Raw genomic sequence first — 17,939 nt, forward strand, 5'->3', positions numbered from 1 at the left:
TATTGATTTTTTCTTGAGTTAATCTTCTAACTACAACATCACTGAAGGTGTTTGTCAGCTGTAGGAGTTTCCTGGTAGAATATTTTTTGGTCACTTGTGAATATTATATAATGTGAAAATAGCAAAAGTTTGACTTCTTTCTTTCCAATCTCCCTTTGCTGATTTATTGTTGATTTATAGCTAGATTTTCGAGTAATATATTGAATAAATATAGAGAGTGGATATTTTATCTGATATTAGTGGAATCACCTTGATTTTTCTCCATTTAAACTGACTCTTGACTTGCTGTATATTGCTTTTATTGCTTATATACACTCCCTGTACCCCTGAATTCTCCGAGACCTTTATCATTAAGGGCTACTGAACTTAGATAAAGTCTGATTCAGTATCTAATGAGATGATCATGTGTTTTTTCTCTCAGTTTTTTTATATAGTGGATTACATTGACAGAATTTTCTGTGTTGCATCTTTGGGATGATTTATTTTTTGATGTGTTCTTAGGTTCAGTTTGCCAATATTTCTTGGCATCAACTTTGGTAGGAGAAGGTATTTGGTAAGAGATGGAAGATAATAGGGGAGGATGATGAAAGTAATTTGAACAAAGTACATTTTGTATTACATCTCTGGAATTATAAGAGAAAAAAATCAACTTTAGTAAGGAAACGAATGCTGGTATGACATAGAGAAGCAGGAACCATCATGATCACTTGGAGAGACTGTAAACTTATGCAACAACCAGGGAAGACAGTACACAGGCTTCTAAAATAGCTAAAAAGACATATCATGAGACCCAGCTTAGCTGAGCTGAATTATTAAAGTTAAGCAAAATAAATTATTGAAATACCAAGGAAAATCAGTAGAACTAAAAATATTATATTAAGGGACATAATTCAGGGAAATTGACAAATGCTACATGTTACTCCTCATTGATAAACTTATTTTTGAGATTTTTTATTTTTGTTAATAAGGTTGAGAGAGTATCTTTACAGTCAAGAAAGTAAGAGAGGAGCCACAGGACGTGGGGATTTGAATGAAATCTTGTGGGGACAGTAAAACACAAATAATAAACCATCTGCTTTAAGGTAAGTAGGTAGGAAGAATGTATCCAGAAAGAGAGAGAAATGAAAGAAAAGAGGGTAACAGGATGAAATATACGTATATATATATGTGTGTGTAATTATCATAGCTATAGCTTAAAAGAAATATAGAAAATTGCATTGTGTGAAAAAAAAGAAAATTGCATTGTGAGACAAATGGCAAGGTCAACGACTGTCAAATGAAAAAAATGTGTATAATAGTCTGATGTCTGATGTTGGTACTTACAATAGAATATTCAAGGTTACTGCTAGTATTGTTTTATTTTTTACTGGGTTTCAATACATTATCATGTGTGTAATATGCAGTGGTTATAAAAATAAAAATATCCCTATTGTTTACAATTATGTAATCACATTTCAGGAAATTTTATATAATCAATCAAGATTTGAAATAGGTTTTAATTGAGTAAAAAGGGAAACTACTACTTTGATAGCTAGTTTACAATATTAAACAATATAGATAGCTTTGATAAAAGAAATTCAAACTGACGTCTTTGACATGCTGGCCAATTCTGATACCAGAATCCTTAGTAATTTTAAGGAAAATACCATTATCAAGTGTGGGACAATTCCCTGCGTGTTAATTGTGAAGGCCACAGAGCATCCCAAGGCAAAGTTTTTGCATTTTTCTCTTGGGTGCCTAACAGAAACACATGGTAAAACTCTATTACTGAAAGCAGTTCACTCTTGACCCATAACAGTGAGGCAACAGGCTGGAGTCAAGCAAGAATCTCTCTCCCAGCTGAATAGACCTAGCCCTCAGACTACCAGTAGGTGATATTGAGGCTATAGGGGGAGTTCACTCACTGATAGCCCTGGCATCTGTCGGGCACTCCTTCCCACTGATTTAGAGAGAGCACAATTCTTAGGGGCTAATCAATGGCAAACTGATTGAATTTCATACCTACTCCATGGAAAGACATGCATACCTGGTACTGTAAACATGACTAAAAGCGCCTGACCACGGCAGCCACAAATCTTGTGGTGTAGGATTTACTACTTATTATCATGCCAAATGGACATGTGGTTAGACTACTGTCCAAACAGATGTATTATTAGCCGTAGTTTTCACCCTTGATTACAGAAGCTTCTTACTGTGAAGGACAATGATTACACAGAGACTCATAACAGAGCTTTAGAATGTGAGAAAATGTGACAGGAATAATTGGAGGGGGAAAACAAAAGAGTAGAAATGCCGTAAATACTGTATTTATATATAAAAATTTCAAAAACCACATTTTTTTAAAAAAATGGTCAATGTGCTGAAAATAAGTAACTCTAGAGTCCTCAGTCCTGAAGGGGACAACTATTGCACTTGCTCCAAGGCCTAAGGGACATGATAGAAGTGTGAGCAGAAGAAATGTAAACGCCAGAGGAAGAAGAGGGGTTCTGTAGCATTCTCTGGTACTCAAGGGCTAGGGCTACTCATCAGAGAGAGAGGTTCTAGCTTGACTTCAGCCCTTTTTCCCCTGTTTTGGATCAAGAGTGCAGTGTTCTTTGTGCAGCGTCCTCCACAGCTGTATGTCCATAATTGCAATGACTGTGTTAAATACAGCAGGTGTGAAAAAACATGAGATTAGGGAAGGGCTCCCTTTGACAGTAAGAAGAAAATCAGCAGGTGTATGGGAAGAGGATGAGAGGGGACGGTGGATGTTAGTTATGATCATTTGCAATGTATTTATGTATAAAAGAAAAATCAATAAGTGAAAAATAGAAGTTGAATGCATACACATGGAATTTTTGTTTCAATAATATACAAACACATGTATTAGAAAAAGAAGAATGTATTAATCTTATGAAGAAAATAATTTGCAGATAACTCATGTTCTCATTTGAGTTTGAATTAAAAAACAGTTTATTCTCTATTATCCCTTAAAGACTTCACTATTTTAACAGCAGCAACAACAACAATAATAATAACAGGCATTTTATTTATGCTTTATTGTTCTACCTAACAGTATGTAAAAATTCACATTATCCCTGCAATATACTGTGCCAAATATTATGATGAAATTAAAAAGAGAGAATCTAGTGATAGAAAACACTTTAAGATTTTCAGAAAATAGTGATTATTTTCTGAGTTTTCTCAATGCACCTAAAACTTCTTTGTTTCTTAGGCTGTAAATAAAGGGGTTCAGTAGAGGAATGATAAAGGTGTAGAATAATGAATACAGTTTACCTTGATAATTTTCTGTGTCTGATACAGATATCACATATATTACAAAGATGGTGCCATAGAACAAAGAGACAGACATGAGGTGGGCACTGCAGGTGGAGAACGCTTTGCTTCTGCCCTTCTTAGACTTTTTTTTCAGGATGGCAAAAAGCACATGGATATAAGAAACTATAATGCTCATAAAAGTACTCACTTCTACAAAAACAGCAAAAATGAAAAGGACCAAGGCATTAATAAATGGGTCAGTGCAAGAAATTGTATAGAGTGGTATGACATCACAGAAGAAATGATCTATTATATTGGAATTGCAAAAAGTTAACCTAAATAATAATGCTACATGAATCGAGGCAAGTAGAAGTCCAATTAGATATGATACACTTATGAACTGAACACAGAGTCTTTTGGACATTACAACTGCATAGTTCAGAGGGTTGCATATGGCTACATAGCGGTCATAGGCCATCACTACCAGTAGGAAACATTCTGCACTCGCACTTGAACAAAAAAAATAAAATTGGGAAAAACACTCACACAGTGATATCATGTCATTCTTATTTAAAAATTTCATAAGCATTTTTGGAGTCACAGCGGTTGAAGAACAGGCATCAGCAAAGGCCAAACTTCCAAGGAAAAGGTACATGGGAGTATGAAGATGGGGATCCTTCAAGACAAGAAAAATTAAGCCAAGGTTGCCCACCATGGTGATGACATAGATGGAAAAGAACACCAGGAATAGAGGGACTTGTAGCTCTGGACGATCTGTTATTCCTTGAAGAAAAAATTCAGCTAACTGGGTCCAGTTTCCTACCATCACACCTGCTCATACTGCTCACTGCAAGGAAGGGGGAGAGTTTTTTCAATGTAAATAAGACCCAGTAGAATAAAATTGTATTGAGACTACTTTTGTGTGCTTCAGGCAGTCCACAGTCAATAGATAGGAATGTGTCTTGTTTCTGCTTTTTAATCATGCCTGAAACAAAATATTTTCTGAACAATTTTAATGTACAAACTTTCAGACCCACTTATCTGAAAGATAAATAATGAGTCCGATCACACTAATTTACCTTCTCATGCGTATCTTAATCAGTTATAAAGTATGTGACTTTGTGTGTGTGTGAGAGAGAGGTGGTATAAAGACATTAGAATGAAAAATATATAACTCATTTTATACTAAAATGTCATATGTGATTGCTTGTTTGTTTTTGTCATTTTGAGAAAGGGTTTATCTATGTAGCCCAGGCTATCCTGGTGCTAATATTCAGGCAAGGTTAGCCTCAAACTCAGGTCTAATTGCCTCTGTCTCCAGAGTGTTGGGATTAAAGGCACATGTCATCATTTCAGGCTTATAATAAAATGTCTTAAAGAGACACTATCTCAATTTAAAAAGTCTTTTACAGTTTCCTACAAAATACTATATTTTATTATTAATAAATAATTATACAAAGTTATAGTTTATATAATGTCATTATTTTGTATTATGTGCTTTGAAAATACAACTAAGAAATATCACATTTTCTCCCTTTCCTAATCTTTCTTCTTCCTGATGATATCCTTTCTACTTTCATTTTATGTATACACATACATCTTTAAAATATTATATGGTAAAAGTATGTAAATATGTTTTTAATATTACTTATGTGCATAATCTTTTTATATTAACATACTAAATGTCAAGTAATAAGATAGCAATTTGAAATCTTATTTCCGATTTTTTGGCTCCTTATACCATCATTGCTTTCTAGTAGACCTTTTTATTTCCTTGCAACAAAATTATGGTAAAAAACACTGCATTCCTTTCAATTTCATGAGTGAGATTTTGAAAGTGAAGGCAGATTATATAACATTACAAAAGAAACAACAGTGAAAAGAAAGGCTAAGTTTTTCAACAGCTATATATAATTTAAGCGCTGAAAGAAATGCAATGAGATAGAAAGAAATGGAGGGGCTGGGAAATTGGCTTAGTGGTTATGAGCAGTAGCCACTATTCCAAAAGATCCTGGTTCAGTTCCCAGCAGCATCATAGTAGCTCACAGCCATATGTAAGTCTAGATCTAGAGGATCTGACATTCTCCTCAGGCATTGAGTTCAAGGGGCACATCACGGGATTCACAGATATCCAGTAGGCAAACACTCAAAGGCACAAAACAGTAAATTCAAGTTATTTTTAAGAAGAAAATCATTCCTTCCATAAGTTGCATCTCACCATGCATTTGAATACAGAGACTAGAAAAGTCACTAGGTATGTGGGCCGTGCTGCACACACGATGGAGAACCCATGCTCAGACTACTGCAGGAAGATGTGCACAGGCAGTGCACTATGTGACCCTGCACAGATCATCATTGTGAATACCTAAAGCTCTTGGGAGATAGGGTGTCAACCTTCACAGTTCGTTACAATGTAGCCAAGAAAAATAAAAAATAGAAAATCATATGACAAATTTCAGAAACAAATTGATTAATAGTGACTATATTCATAACAGACAAGGAAGAAAAAAACGAAGGTCAACATGTATCCATGAGTGCAATAAGCCATGGGGTGAAGATTGATCCAATACAAACCAAGGAGGAGGGAAATGAAGACACCACCATCACATGACATTTCTGTAATGATAAAATATGCAGAATCCTGCACATAATGTGTTCATGTATACACAACACTGCATTGGTAAACTAAACAGGAACAGGTCAACTGTAAACATCAGGCATGAATCTCTAAACAAAAGACAGTCATGGGTTGCTAGAAGACAAGACAAATCGGTGTGTTCCAATACATATTTTTTAAATTTTTACCTTACCATTTCATTACGGATTTAACTATAGACCCCAAGCTCATATGGGTGGTCTCCTGAAAGTATTTTTTTTCCAAGAGTCATCACTACAAACCAAAAGAAAACGGAAAACTGTTGGAATATAGAGTTAAATAAAAAGCATGGTGACTATGATTAACTTTAAAAAGTAAAAATATGAGGAACTTGATTATTACATAAGAAGTTATCTAGGGACTTTGTTTCACTTAAATAGAAGACAGTATTCTGGGAAGTGATATCTTCTCCATTCTTACTGCAAATAGATAAAAGAAATTGTAGTTTATAAGTTTGTAAAGACATTAATGGAAGCTGGCATGTTTGAAATAAATTAAAACATCTGATCTCCAAAAATTGTAAGGTTACAATTGTTATCTGCTAAAAATTTACTAATGTAACTGATGTTGCAGTGTGGTGGAATTGCCTTTCTTCATGCTTCCAGGAGTGCTAAGTGAACCAAGAACCAGGGGTGGAAGCAGGCAGACACACTGCCTAGTTGTTACAATCCTCTGAGTGATTTAACTTGATTTCTAGGATATTTTTAAAATAAAATTCATTATAAAGTTAACTGAAATTTTTATATATTTGTGTTTTTTTTTACATTATCTTTTTCTTTTTCTCTTTTTATGACAGGGTTTCTATCTAGCTTTGGATCCTGTCATGTATCTTCACTGACCAGGCTGGCCTCAAACTCAGAGAGGTCCATCTGTATTTGTCTCACAAGTGCTGGGATTAAAGGCATGTGTCATCACTTTCTGGCTATCTTAATTAAGGAAACAGAATGCTAATTTTCAGAACATATGAGTCTCAACTCCACCTTTGACTTATTACAATTCATTTAAAAGTTTATGAAGTTTGATTTGTGGTTTCACCATAGCATACCTAGGTTTCTATGATGCAATACCCCTCAGTAGTTTATGAAGCTAAACTCCTTAGTGTTATTAATAAGAAGCACAGTGTAAAAATTTACCTACAAGGATTTCACAAAACCTCACGATGGAGATCAAATCTTTGGTCCACAAACAAGTACCTGTGCGTCCATAGGGATTTAGCTCTTTCATTTGGAACTGCTTTGTGTTCTATTTGTTAGATAAATCCCCTTAAATGATATTTCCATATATATTGTTAAATATACTGGGGAAGTCTTCACATTTGATATGGACTTCATTCAACTTTTTAGAAATGAAAATAAGAAAAAATTATCTCTCACCCACTGATGCAAGAAAAAAAATCCTCATGTAGAATAGTTTAAGTGAGGGAAGAAGGGTATCAAGAATTGCTCTTTCTGCATCGATTTTCCTTAACAAAAACAGTTGTGAGGGAATCATAATTATTTCTTTCTGCCTTCAATCCTGTTTTTGAGATGAACACTGAAATTCCCTAAATGCTGGCTAAAATTCCCTGTAGGATAAATGCAATCTTCTGGGCATTGTTCACTAATTAGCAGATCAAAACTATTAACAGTATTGTAGATATCCTTACTATGCTCTATTTCTTTCAAAAACTAAAGATATAGGTTAATTAATTACAAGTCAAATGAAAAGTTTGGACCATTCATATTTTCTAAATAATGTAACATAATAGCAATCTAAATTTACTTTTAAGCAATAATGATATTGCATTCAAAAATATTTATTTTAAATATTTTTCCTCTTATTTTACATACCAACCACAGTTTACCCTCCCTACTCTCTTCCTCTTCCTACCCTAACCTTCTTACTCCATCCATTCCTTCTTTGTTCAGAAATGGCAGGTTTCACATGGGAATCAACAAAGCATGACATATGAAGTTGAGGCAATATCAAGTTCTACAGCCTTCACAAACTGGGCAATGCTTTTCAATATGGGGAATATATTTCTAAAAGTTGGCTCATGTGCCAGGGACAGGTCTTACTCCCATTGCTAGCCCCCCTAAAGACCAAGCTACACAACTGTAATTCATATGCAGAGGGACTAGGTTGATCCCATGAAGTGACCCTAGCTGTTGATCCAGATTCCATGAACTTTCTTTACCTTAGTCCAGTTGTCTTTGTGGTTTTCCCCCTTATGTTCTTGAATCCCTTTGCTCATAAATCTCCTGTTCCTCCTTTCAACTTGAATTGTGAAGCTCAGTCCAGTACTTAACTATGGGTATCTGCATTTGCTTCCATCAATTACAGCATGAAGGGCCTCTGATGACAATTATGGTAGGTAAACCCCAATCTGATTACAAGAGAAGTCCAGTTCAAGATCCCTATCCACTAATGCTAGGAGTTTTAGCTGGGGTCATCAGTGTGGATTCCTGGGAGATTCCCTGGCACTGGGTTAACCCTAAAATGCCTCCTTCTAGAAGCATACTTCTTTCAGTACTCTCCCTCTGTCCTTCCCACAACATGACCAATGAATATCTCCTTTCCATGCCCCCATTTCTTCCTATGCACAACCATCCTCTCACTCCTGGTTTATCCAGGAAATCTCTTTTATTTTCCCTTCAATAGGATACATGTGAATCTCTTAAGAGTCCTTCTTATTACCCAGGAGATCTCTTTTATTTCTTTTTCTCAAGAATACATGTTAATTTCTTAGGGTCCTTCTTGTTACCTAACTTCTCTGTGGATGTGGATTGTAGCCTGGTCATTCTTTACATTATATCTATATTCACTTATGAGTGAGTAAATACCATGTTTGTCTTTCTGGGTCTGGTTTATCTCACACAAGATGACTTTTTCAAGTTCCATCCATTTTCTTGCAAATTACATGATGTCATTGTTTTTATTGCAAGTAACACGCCATTGTGTAAATGTAACACTATGGTGGCACACACCTTTAATCCCCGCATTTGAGAGGCAGAGGGAGGCGGTTCTCTGTGAATTCTAGGAGGACCTGGTCTGCAAAGAAAATTCCAGGACAGAAAAAGATATACAGAGAAACCCTGTCTCAAAAAAAGTAGACTTAAAATAAAGCCACAGAAAGATGGAAAATACCCAGAGAGTCTGGATACTGTATGTTATTTTGTTGTCTTTGAATTGTTTGGTGGCTGAGGAAGGAGCAACAGCTGCTAAAAGACATCTGATTATAAATATTGCTAGATTAATCCAACCAATATATTTTAGAAATTGCCTTGACATTAAAATATAAGTCAAAAGATATGTTACTTTGCAGAAGAGGTTTTTACTTTTCTTTCCACAGGAAATGAGAGGCTGTGGATTCATTCTGGGTTAAAAATTTCAGGTTTGATTAAGGAAGACCCTCCTGAAGAAATCTCCAATAGGAACAGATGTCCCAGATGATCCAACATTTCAAAAGACATCTGTTGGAGTTTCCTCTGACTTATACATGGAGAACAGCCTCAAGATTACTGGCTGTGAAGATCAAGCCTTACAGAATATTTCATTCAGGACTTGATCATAACTCTAAATCTTCTTTAGGGTCCCTATAAGATTATCAGCACCCCAATCAGCAGGAAGTAGCCTAGATAACTATGCCCACACCCCCCAAAATGAATATGAATGTTTGTCTTTGTTTAGAGTACTGATTACAAGTTGTTATGGATAATGATCAGGAAAAAAGCTAAACAAAGGAGATTAGAGTCAGAGTTTTTGTTTTTAAAAACAGAGTGGGAAGTTCTGTGCAACAATGGTATTGTAGACTGTAAAGATTTACCACTTTTACTGGTTTAATAAAATGCTGATTGGCTAGTAGTCAAGCAGAAAGTATAGGTGGGGTGACCAGAACAGGAGAATTCTGGGAAGAGAAAAGGCTCAGTCTGCACTTGTCACTCAGACACAGAGGAAGCAAGATGAGAATGCCTCACTGATAAAAGGTACTAAGTCTCTGAATTATGGGTTAATGTAAGATGTAAGTTAGTTAATAAGAAGCCTGAGATAACAAGTCAATTAGTTTATAATTAATGTAGACCTCTGTGTGTTTCTTTGGAACTGAATGGTTGTGGGACCAGGCAGGACAGAAATATCAATCAATATACCACATTTTGTTTATTTATTCCACAGTTCAGGGGAATCTAGGTTATTTCCTTCTGGATACTGTGAATAGTGCTGCTATGAACAGAATTGAGCAAGTATCCTTGAGGTAAGATTAAGAATTCTTTGGGTATATACCCAATATTGGTATCGTTGGGTCTTGAGGTAGATTGATTGCCAGTTTTCTGAGATACCACCATACTGATTTCCAAAGTGGTTGTAGAAGTTTAAATTTATACCAACAGTTGAGGAGTGTTCTCCTTACTCCATATCTTCTCCAACATAGGCTGTCATTGGTGTTTTTGATCTTAGCCATTCTTACATGTGTAAGATGGTATCTCAGAGTCATTTTATTTGCATTTCCCTGATATCTAAGGATGGTGAGCAATTCTTTAAGTTTCTAGGCCATCTGAAGTTCTTCTGTTGAGAATTCGCAGTTTAGACCTGTACCCAATTTTTAAATTTTTAATTTTTTACTATATTTCAACTTTTTTCTTGTTTTTATTGAGCTATAAATTTTGTCTGCTCCTCTCCCTTCATCTCCTCTCCCCTTCTTTTCTTTCCAATGACCCTCACAGTCTCAATTTCCTCAAGAGATATCATCCTTTTTGGCTTCCTATGTAGTTCCAGTATGTTTCTCTTAAGGCTCTCTTTGTTGTCTAGATTCTCTGGTTGTGAATTATAGGCTGTTTTTTCAATGTTTTATGTATAAAAGCCACTTAGGGATACATACATATTATATTTTATTGGGAGCCTTAAAGGGTTTGCCTTTAAGACTCCTTTACAGGGTTCAATTAGGGATTCACAAACAACTAATAATTCGACACCAGGGAATGATTTCTTGGAGAAGAACATAGGAAACTGTCTGGGCCCTCTTATTAGTGGAGAGGAAGGCTTCAATCCACCCAGGCATTGTTTCCACCAAAACCAGGAGATATTTAACTCTTCTTACCATGTATATATGAGTAAAATCCAACTGCTAGTCAGTTCCTGGAAGGGAGCCCCTGGCCTGGTGGGTGAGAAAAGGGAAATTATTGTATTTGGTCTTGGGATCTGACTTTTTGACAGATTTTACAAGAGGCAGTGATACTTTTCAGAATTCTAAGTCCTCAGGGGTGGGTTGGAGGTGAGCCTTAACAAAATGAAATAGAGCTTTGCTATTAGGATGAAAGGGCCAATGTAGGTAGGACAGAATTTGCTGAGTGTCAGTGGGTGTCTGTGAGAAGGTGGACTGTATTGTATGAACCCCCTAAGATGATTGAGGTAGGTTTGGGCTCTGGGATGCTGCTGTTCTAGCCTCTTGATCATCCCAGTTATTTAGCTTGGAAATAATGGAGCTGTCAGTCTGATGAGGCTGACAGCAAATAATTCCAATAGCCTTGGGGAAACAGGCGGCTTTTAACAGGTCCACAATGTAACCTGAGTTAGTTATGGATTCTCCTTTTGTCATAAGAAGTCCACACTCCTGTCAGATAGCTGTGTGAAAAAGGACGATATGAAAAGCATATTTGGAGTCTTATAAACATTTAAAGATTTTCCCTTTGCTAACTGAAATGCACAAGAAGAGTTTATTGCTGAGAGGACCAAGAGAGAAACTTTAAAGTATAAGCTATTACTGCACAGAGTTAACCAAGAGAGTGAACTAGGAAAGAAGACCAAGAGAACAGGCTAAGAGAGACCTCACTGGCCCCCTGAGACACAGACATTGACAGTACAGAGTAGACCAAGATCAATTTCCAAATACCCAGGCAGCCACTGCAAGGATTGGACAAAGACACAAAGGCACTGCTAGCATCAGTTGAAGGAAGAGGTGGGTAGACACCAATGCAAGAACTCATTCAACAACCTAAAAAGCAACATGGTAGCACCAGAACCCAGTGGTCATACAACAGGAAGACTTGGTCATCCTAACCTAGAAGAAGTAGAGGAAAACAATTTTACATTTTATGAATATGGTGGAGACATTTAAAGAAGAAATAAAACACTTCCTTATAGAAATATAAGAAAACATAAACAAAAATCTAAGAAATTAATAAATCTCTCAAAGAAAGCCAAGAAAAAGCAAACAAACAGGTGAAGTCTTCAAAGTCTTGAAGACTGAAAGAGAGGAAATAAAGAAAACACAAACTGAGGAAATTTTGAATATGGAAAATCTAAGTAAATTAACAAGAACTACAGATGCAAGTATAACTAACAGAATAGAAGAGATAGGAGAAAGAATCTCAGGTGTTAGAGATACTATAGAGGAAACAGATTCATTGGTCAAAGAAAACATTATATCCAAGAAATTCTTAACAGAAAGCATCCGGGAAATCTGAGACACCTTGAAAAGACCAAACCTAAGAATAACAGGGATAGAAGAAGGAGAAGAACCCCAGCTCAAAGGCACAGAAAATATATTCAACAAAATCATAGAAGAAAACTTCCCAACCTAAAGAAGAATATCCCTATGAAAGTACAAGAAGCTTACAGAACATCAAATATTTAATAAAAAACCATGCCATCATCATATAATAATCATAATACAAAACATACAAAATAAAGAAAGAATATTAATAACTGCAAAGGAAAAAGGTCAAGTAACATATGAAGGCAGACCTATCAGAATTAAACACAACTTCTCAATGGAAATTAATAGTTCATAATCCTATAGAAGCTAAGTAATAAGGTGAACCCTAAGAAAAACATATATAGATTCACCTGGAAGGTCAGAATAGACAAGATAACTTGACAAAATTGAGAGTACGTGCATGGGGGCAGAAGGAAGGGTTGTAGGGGAAAAGTGGAGTAAAAGGGGGATGGGGAGGAGAAGTTGAGGGAATGGGATAGTCGATATGGAGGAAAGACAGAGATAAGAGCAAGAAAAGAGATATCTTAATTGAGTGAGCCATTATGGGGTTAATAAGAAATCTAGCTCTAGAAAAATTCCCAGGAATTTACAGGGACCACCCCAGCTAATACCCTAAGCAATAGAGGAGAGGGTGCCCAAACTGGCCTTGCTCTGTAATCAGACTGATGAATATCTTAAATATCACCATAGAACCTTCACACAACAAGTGATGAAAAAGGAGGCAGACATCTGCAGTGGAGAACTGGGCTGAGCTCAGAAAGTTCAGATGAAGAGTGGGAGGAGTGAGGATATCAGCAAAGAGGTAAAGACCATAATGAGGACACCCAGTGAATCAGTTTACCTGAGCTAATGGGATCTCACCAAGTACAATACAGCTGCACAGGGAAGGAATCAGCATAGGACCAAACTAGACACCCTGAGATGTGGGTGACAGTTGTGTGGCTTGGGAAGACTGCAGGGTCACTGGCAGTGGCACAAGGAGTTTTGTTTTCTTTAAAAAATAAAATAAAAAATTTAAGGTATAATCTAAAATAAATCATAATAGTAATCTATAACAGTAAAACTGATAGTCATGTTAGGTGTATATTCAAAACCATGCACAGATATATTTAGATAGATAAATGGTCTTAAAACACTTGAAATACTTACAGAATATGGCATTTAATATCCTTAATAACCTAAGACTTTTTATGACAGGGAGATACATCTTATCCTGGTAGCTTTAATTTACTTCAAAGGAAGATGATGAGTATTGAAGAACCTCTGTATGGGATTTGCTTTCTTTACAGCAAAACTATCCATTTGAACAAAAATATGCTCTTGCCTCAATTGCTGCCAATATATTGCCCAACCTGGATCAGTAGTATGCAAGAAAGGTGAATGATGAACTTTGCCAAAACAAGATAAGACAATCCTTCAGAATTTTCTGCTAAACAAGAAAGTCTGTCAGATATGCTAGGCCTGTAAGATAGAGTTGAATGCCTCAACATTGCAGAGGAACTGTGGGCGACCATCCAAACACTATGGTGTTCCTTTTCATTAGGTAACATTTCATCTTTCTGGGGTCTTTAATTCAGTTATAGAATAAATAGTTAAACTTACAGTTTTTCTTAGTTAAGTAATAAAGCATATTAGGTTTATGACTTTGAATTCACAAAAATAGGATAGATTATCAAATATTTACTCTGATTTTGCCAAGCACAAATGTATTGGATATTGAGACTCTTAATCTTAGTTGATAACTGTTTTTTTAATATAATTTTACTATGTTAAATTTAAAACCTTTCATTTTAATTAGAAGAAAAGGGGTAAATGTTGTGGAACAATTTTTGCACACTATAAATATGTATTGTTCTTAAATTTAATAAAAGTTGATTGGCTCATAGCCAGGCAGGATAACCAAACTAAAAATGCTGGAATGGGAAAGCCAGCATCAGAGAACAGGCCAACCAGATGCAGGATGAATTGGACATGCAAAATGGGATAGAAATAAAAGCCATGAACATAACATATATTAATAGAAATGGCTTGAGCTGTAAGAACTAGTAAGTAACAAGCATGAGCTATCCTCCATGTGTTTGCAATTAATATTAAGTTTCTGAATGTTTATTTGGGACAGGGAGTTCTTGACAGGAAAACCCTGGCAATAAAAAGGGCACAGGATGTATTTGGGGTTTAGGGTCTGGAAGTTGGGGCAGCTGGGAGTCCAGTCACTTAATGATCTTCCTACTGGTGTGGGTTGTACCTGTCTTTGTTTATGTTTTAATGGCTGACCACTTGGCAATAGGCAATCAATTGTTTTGTCTTTCCGTGGGGAAGAACACATCACCTGCTCTCAGCTCTCCTCAGTCGCCTATACTTTTAAAAAAATGGCTGTGGTCTCAGTTTTTTTGTGTCTTGCTTGGCATGCTAATTTGCATCCTTCTTACTCAGCACACATCAGACTGACAATTTTGGTGAAAATATATGGATATTGCTTCTGATATTACTAGGATACATAATCTCACAGCACACTTCCTAATCTTGTTCTTAGAAAATATCTGCCCTTTTTCCTGTAATATTTCCAGAGACTTAGGTGCAGAAATGTTTTCAAAAATTTTTGTAATGAGGAACAATAAGCCCATGTAATTTCAAGTTAAGAGACTTGAAAACATGTCATTTATTTTGTTATGAATGTATATGTACGTTTAAATGATTGTTTTCTCAGTATATACTTATACTATATACTCAAATGGAAAGACATGAAATGGTAGAAAGAGAGATGTATGCATTAAAATGCTAATCTGTGTGACTGAAGCAGTTTCTTCTCTGTATGTTTTTATATATTTTCCTTGGCTTAAATATTTTTTCTGACATTTTATTACAGTAAGCCACATTAAATTGGCTGATTTTATATGTGTGAAAAGCATTCATACTGGAAATACTATAGGTTCAAAAAATTTATTTACAGTGGAAGAAGGTATGAAAGAATTAATTTCACCATTGATTGAATCTAAATTACTAAATGCTGGTTTAAAATGAAAATGATATGATAACACTTGAGAATTGTCATAAAGGTGAGTATAATAAATACTAATATATATGTGCTAATAAAACATTTTCCTAAACATTATGATATTATTATTAATTGGAGAGAAATAAAATTGGTAAACCAGCTGCATCCAAAATATCTAAAGAATGTCAGTAGAGCAAACAAATTTATTTATAACTGACCTTTAATATTTGGGTTTTAGAGAGCAAGCAAACCTATGTATGACCAGTTACAATAGATTTGTTAGGAATAATTAGCTGAGTAATAAACAATGCCCAGCAGATTGACTTAATCCTACTGGGAATTTTTGGTATCAGTGAGGGAGTTTTGGTATTGAAGATGATAAGAAATAAATATCCCCTACAAACTGCCTTTGTTAAAGGAAATTTACACGAGAAGGACAGTTGTCACTGACACTCTTGATCCTGAAGCTAGAGTATTTTCTTGGAGATATAAGCTTCTTGGCATCTATGCCTGCAGCTATTCTCATGGGAATTTGGTGAGAAAAATTATTTTATTGTCATCTTTAGGAGTTCAAACATTTCATTACTAAAAATTTCTCATAACATGTCAATACTTGTGTGAAAAGCATCATGTAGAAATGTTTTATGGGAATATTTTTTTTACTAAATATGACACAAAACAGTCCTGAAAAGCTAAATTAAATATTTTGTTATTTTGTTCACTTTCTCTAAATCCATGTTGACTCACAACTATGGTTTGTACTCAATCAGGTTACTTTATAAGAGTCCATGTGGTAGATTTTTATGCTTTGATTCTTATTAAGTAAAATTATCTTTTATGACTTTTACTTTTGAAGTTTCCATTGTCAAGATGAATTATAGTTAATGGAATCACAAGATTGTATGACAATTAATGGCATCTATGCCTGCTTCCTCACCTGGTCATTCGAATCCTTGGGAATACTGGGAATATGAAGAAAGAGTCTCCTACAACAACAGCATCTGTTTCATGCTAAATGCTTGGAAAATATAAAGCAAAGATTATCTTGTGCTTTTTGGTATTTAACAGTGGAGCATTTAATAAATTTCACAAACATACTTGCTTCTATGTCATTGTATTTCAGCATCCAATAAAGCACCATGCAAAATTTCTCCTTAATATTCCCAGAAAATATGGAGGTGACTGAATAGTCTTTTTATTTTGTTAGAACAACTGGCAAAATGTTCCCTGTGAAACTTTCTGTACAGTATTTCAGTTCTACATAGTTTTATCATTTCAAGATGATTTCCTGTTTATACCTTTAAAAAGATCTCCTTTCAACTCCTTTAAAAAGTAAAGCAGATGATTTGAGAAAAAAACAGTTTCTCCAAAGCACATATTTGGGGATGGAGCTGCTAGCTAATTCTATAAGCTACCAAGATTCAAAGAAGTAAAAGTCCATGGTGGTAGGAAACCCACTGGTCTGGACTTGTCTTAATACTCCATGGCTATTCTATTCATTGGATGTTTAGACCCCAGAATTTGATATTTCTAGTGATCAGCTCCAATTTCAGATCAACAATACAGTGATGCAAACATGCCAACCACCTTGTGCCCAGAATGCGAATATTATCATTACTGAAACATAGGAATATGGTCCCAACTTGAATGCTCACCCTGCATGCTGTATTCTAGGATCTGGCACCACTGTCCTGACTGATTAGAGTCATGGGTACATGTGACTTGCATGTTATTTCTGTGGTCATTGTAACTCAGGTAATTTCATCTTTTACCTTATTGATTATATTGTGTATAAAACATAATTTTTATCACTGATGCTGAATGCAGATATTGGAGATACTTGCCATCTATTCTATGACGATGTGTTCTGTGATGTTAAGCAGCATTTTTAGTTTCACAACCCCTCTCAAAGAAATCACAGGGTCAGGAAACATTGCAACATTGTTAAATCTCTAAAATTATGGAGAACTGAAATATTAAAAGACATTCTTAATTAATGGGACAAATTTCAACACAGACATGTTTATATTTCATTTATGATATCTATTATCAATATGTAAACAAGTTGTATATACTTGGTTGTATGAGGGTTTTAATTTAAAATGAAAGTGATTTTAACATTGTGGATTAAGATATGAGTAACAGGTTCTTTGTTGCAATACTAAAAAAATAGTATTTTAATTCTGTTGTATTTAATCCCATGAAGAAATAATGAAAGCTTCTTTACATATATTTTGCCAGAAAAAAAACCCACAGAAATTTTTATTTAATATTTTTGGCTGTTCTTATAAATATACACTCAGATAGCATATATGAAAAGCATAAAAAGCAGAAATATTTTAAATTACCAACTTACTACTTGACCTGTTTATGTCTTAGAATGATAGCTACACAAATATAGCTACTACAAAAGCACAGCTCATTTTCATCCTATATAAATATACTTGAATGATATATATGAAAAGGGAGTAAAATGATACTATTTGAAAGGTAAAGGGAAAAATCAGAAGAGAGAGAGAAAACTGGAGAATGTCACCATGTACAGAATCCATTGTAAC

At 35.1% G+C, this 17,939-nt stretch overlaps 1 protein-coding gene across 2 annotated transcripts; it reads right to left on the reverse strand.

Moving 5' to 3' along the window:
- Window positions 1-3,166: 3,166 nt before the first annotated feature.
- Window positions 3,167-6,783, reverse strand: LOC126505791 (olfactory receptor 5AC1-like). 2 transcript variants are annotated; one of them, XM_050149042.1, is made up of 2 exons: window positions 6,750-6,783; window positions 3,167-4,059 (listed from the first exon to the last, which is right to left on the reverse strand). In XM_050149042.1, the coding sequence occupies exons 1-2, from the start codon at window positions 6,781-6,783 to the stop codon at window positions 3,167-3,169; spliced, it is 927 nt and encodes a 308-aa protein (XP_050004999.1). The 2 variants fall into 2 exon arrangements, with proteins under 2 accessions (XP_050004999.1, XP_050005000.1); XM_050149043.1 differs by lacking the exon at window positions 6,750-6,783 and having other exon boundaries at window positions 3,167-4,084.
- Between the last annotated feature and the right edge of the window lie 11,156 nt (window positions 6,784-17,939).

Source organism: Alexandromys fortis, unplaced genomic scaffold (assembly GCF_014885135.2).
Source record: "Alexandromys fortis isolate MF-2015 unplaced genomic scaffold, M_Fortis_MF-2015_v1.1 scaffold_4, whole genome shotgun sequence".
Classification (NCBI taxonomy): Eukaryota; Metazoa; Chordata; class Mammalia; order Rodentia; family Cricetidae; genus Alexandromys; species Alexandromys fortis.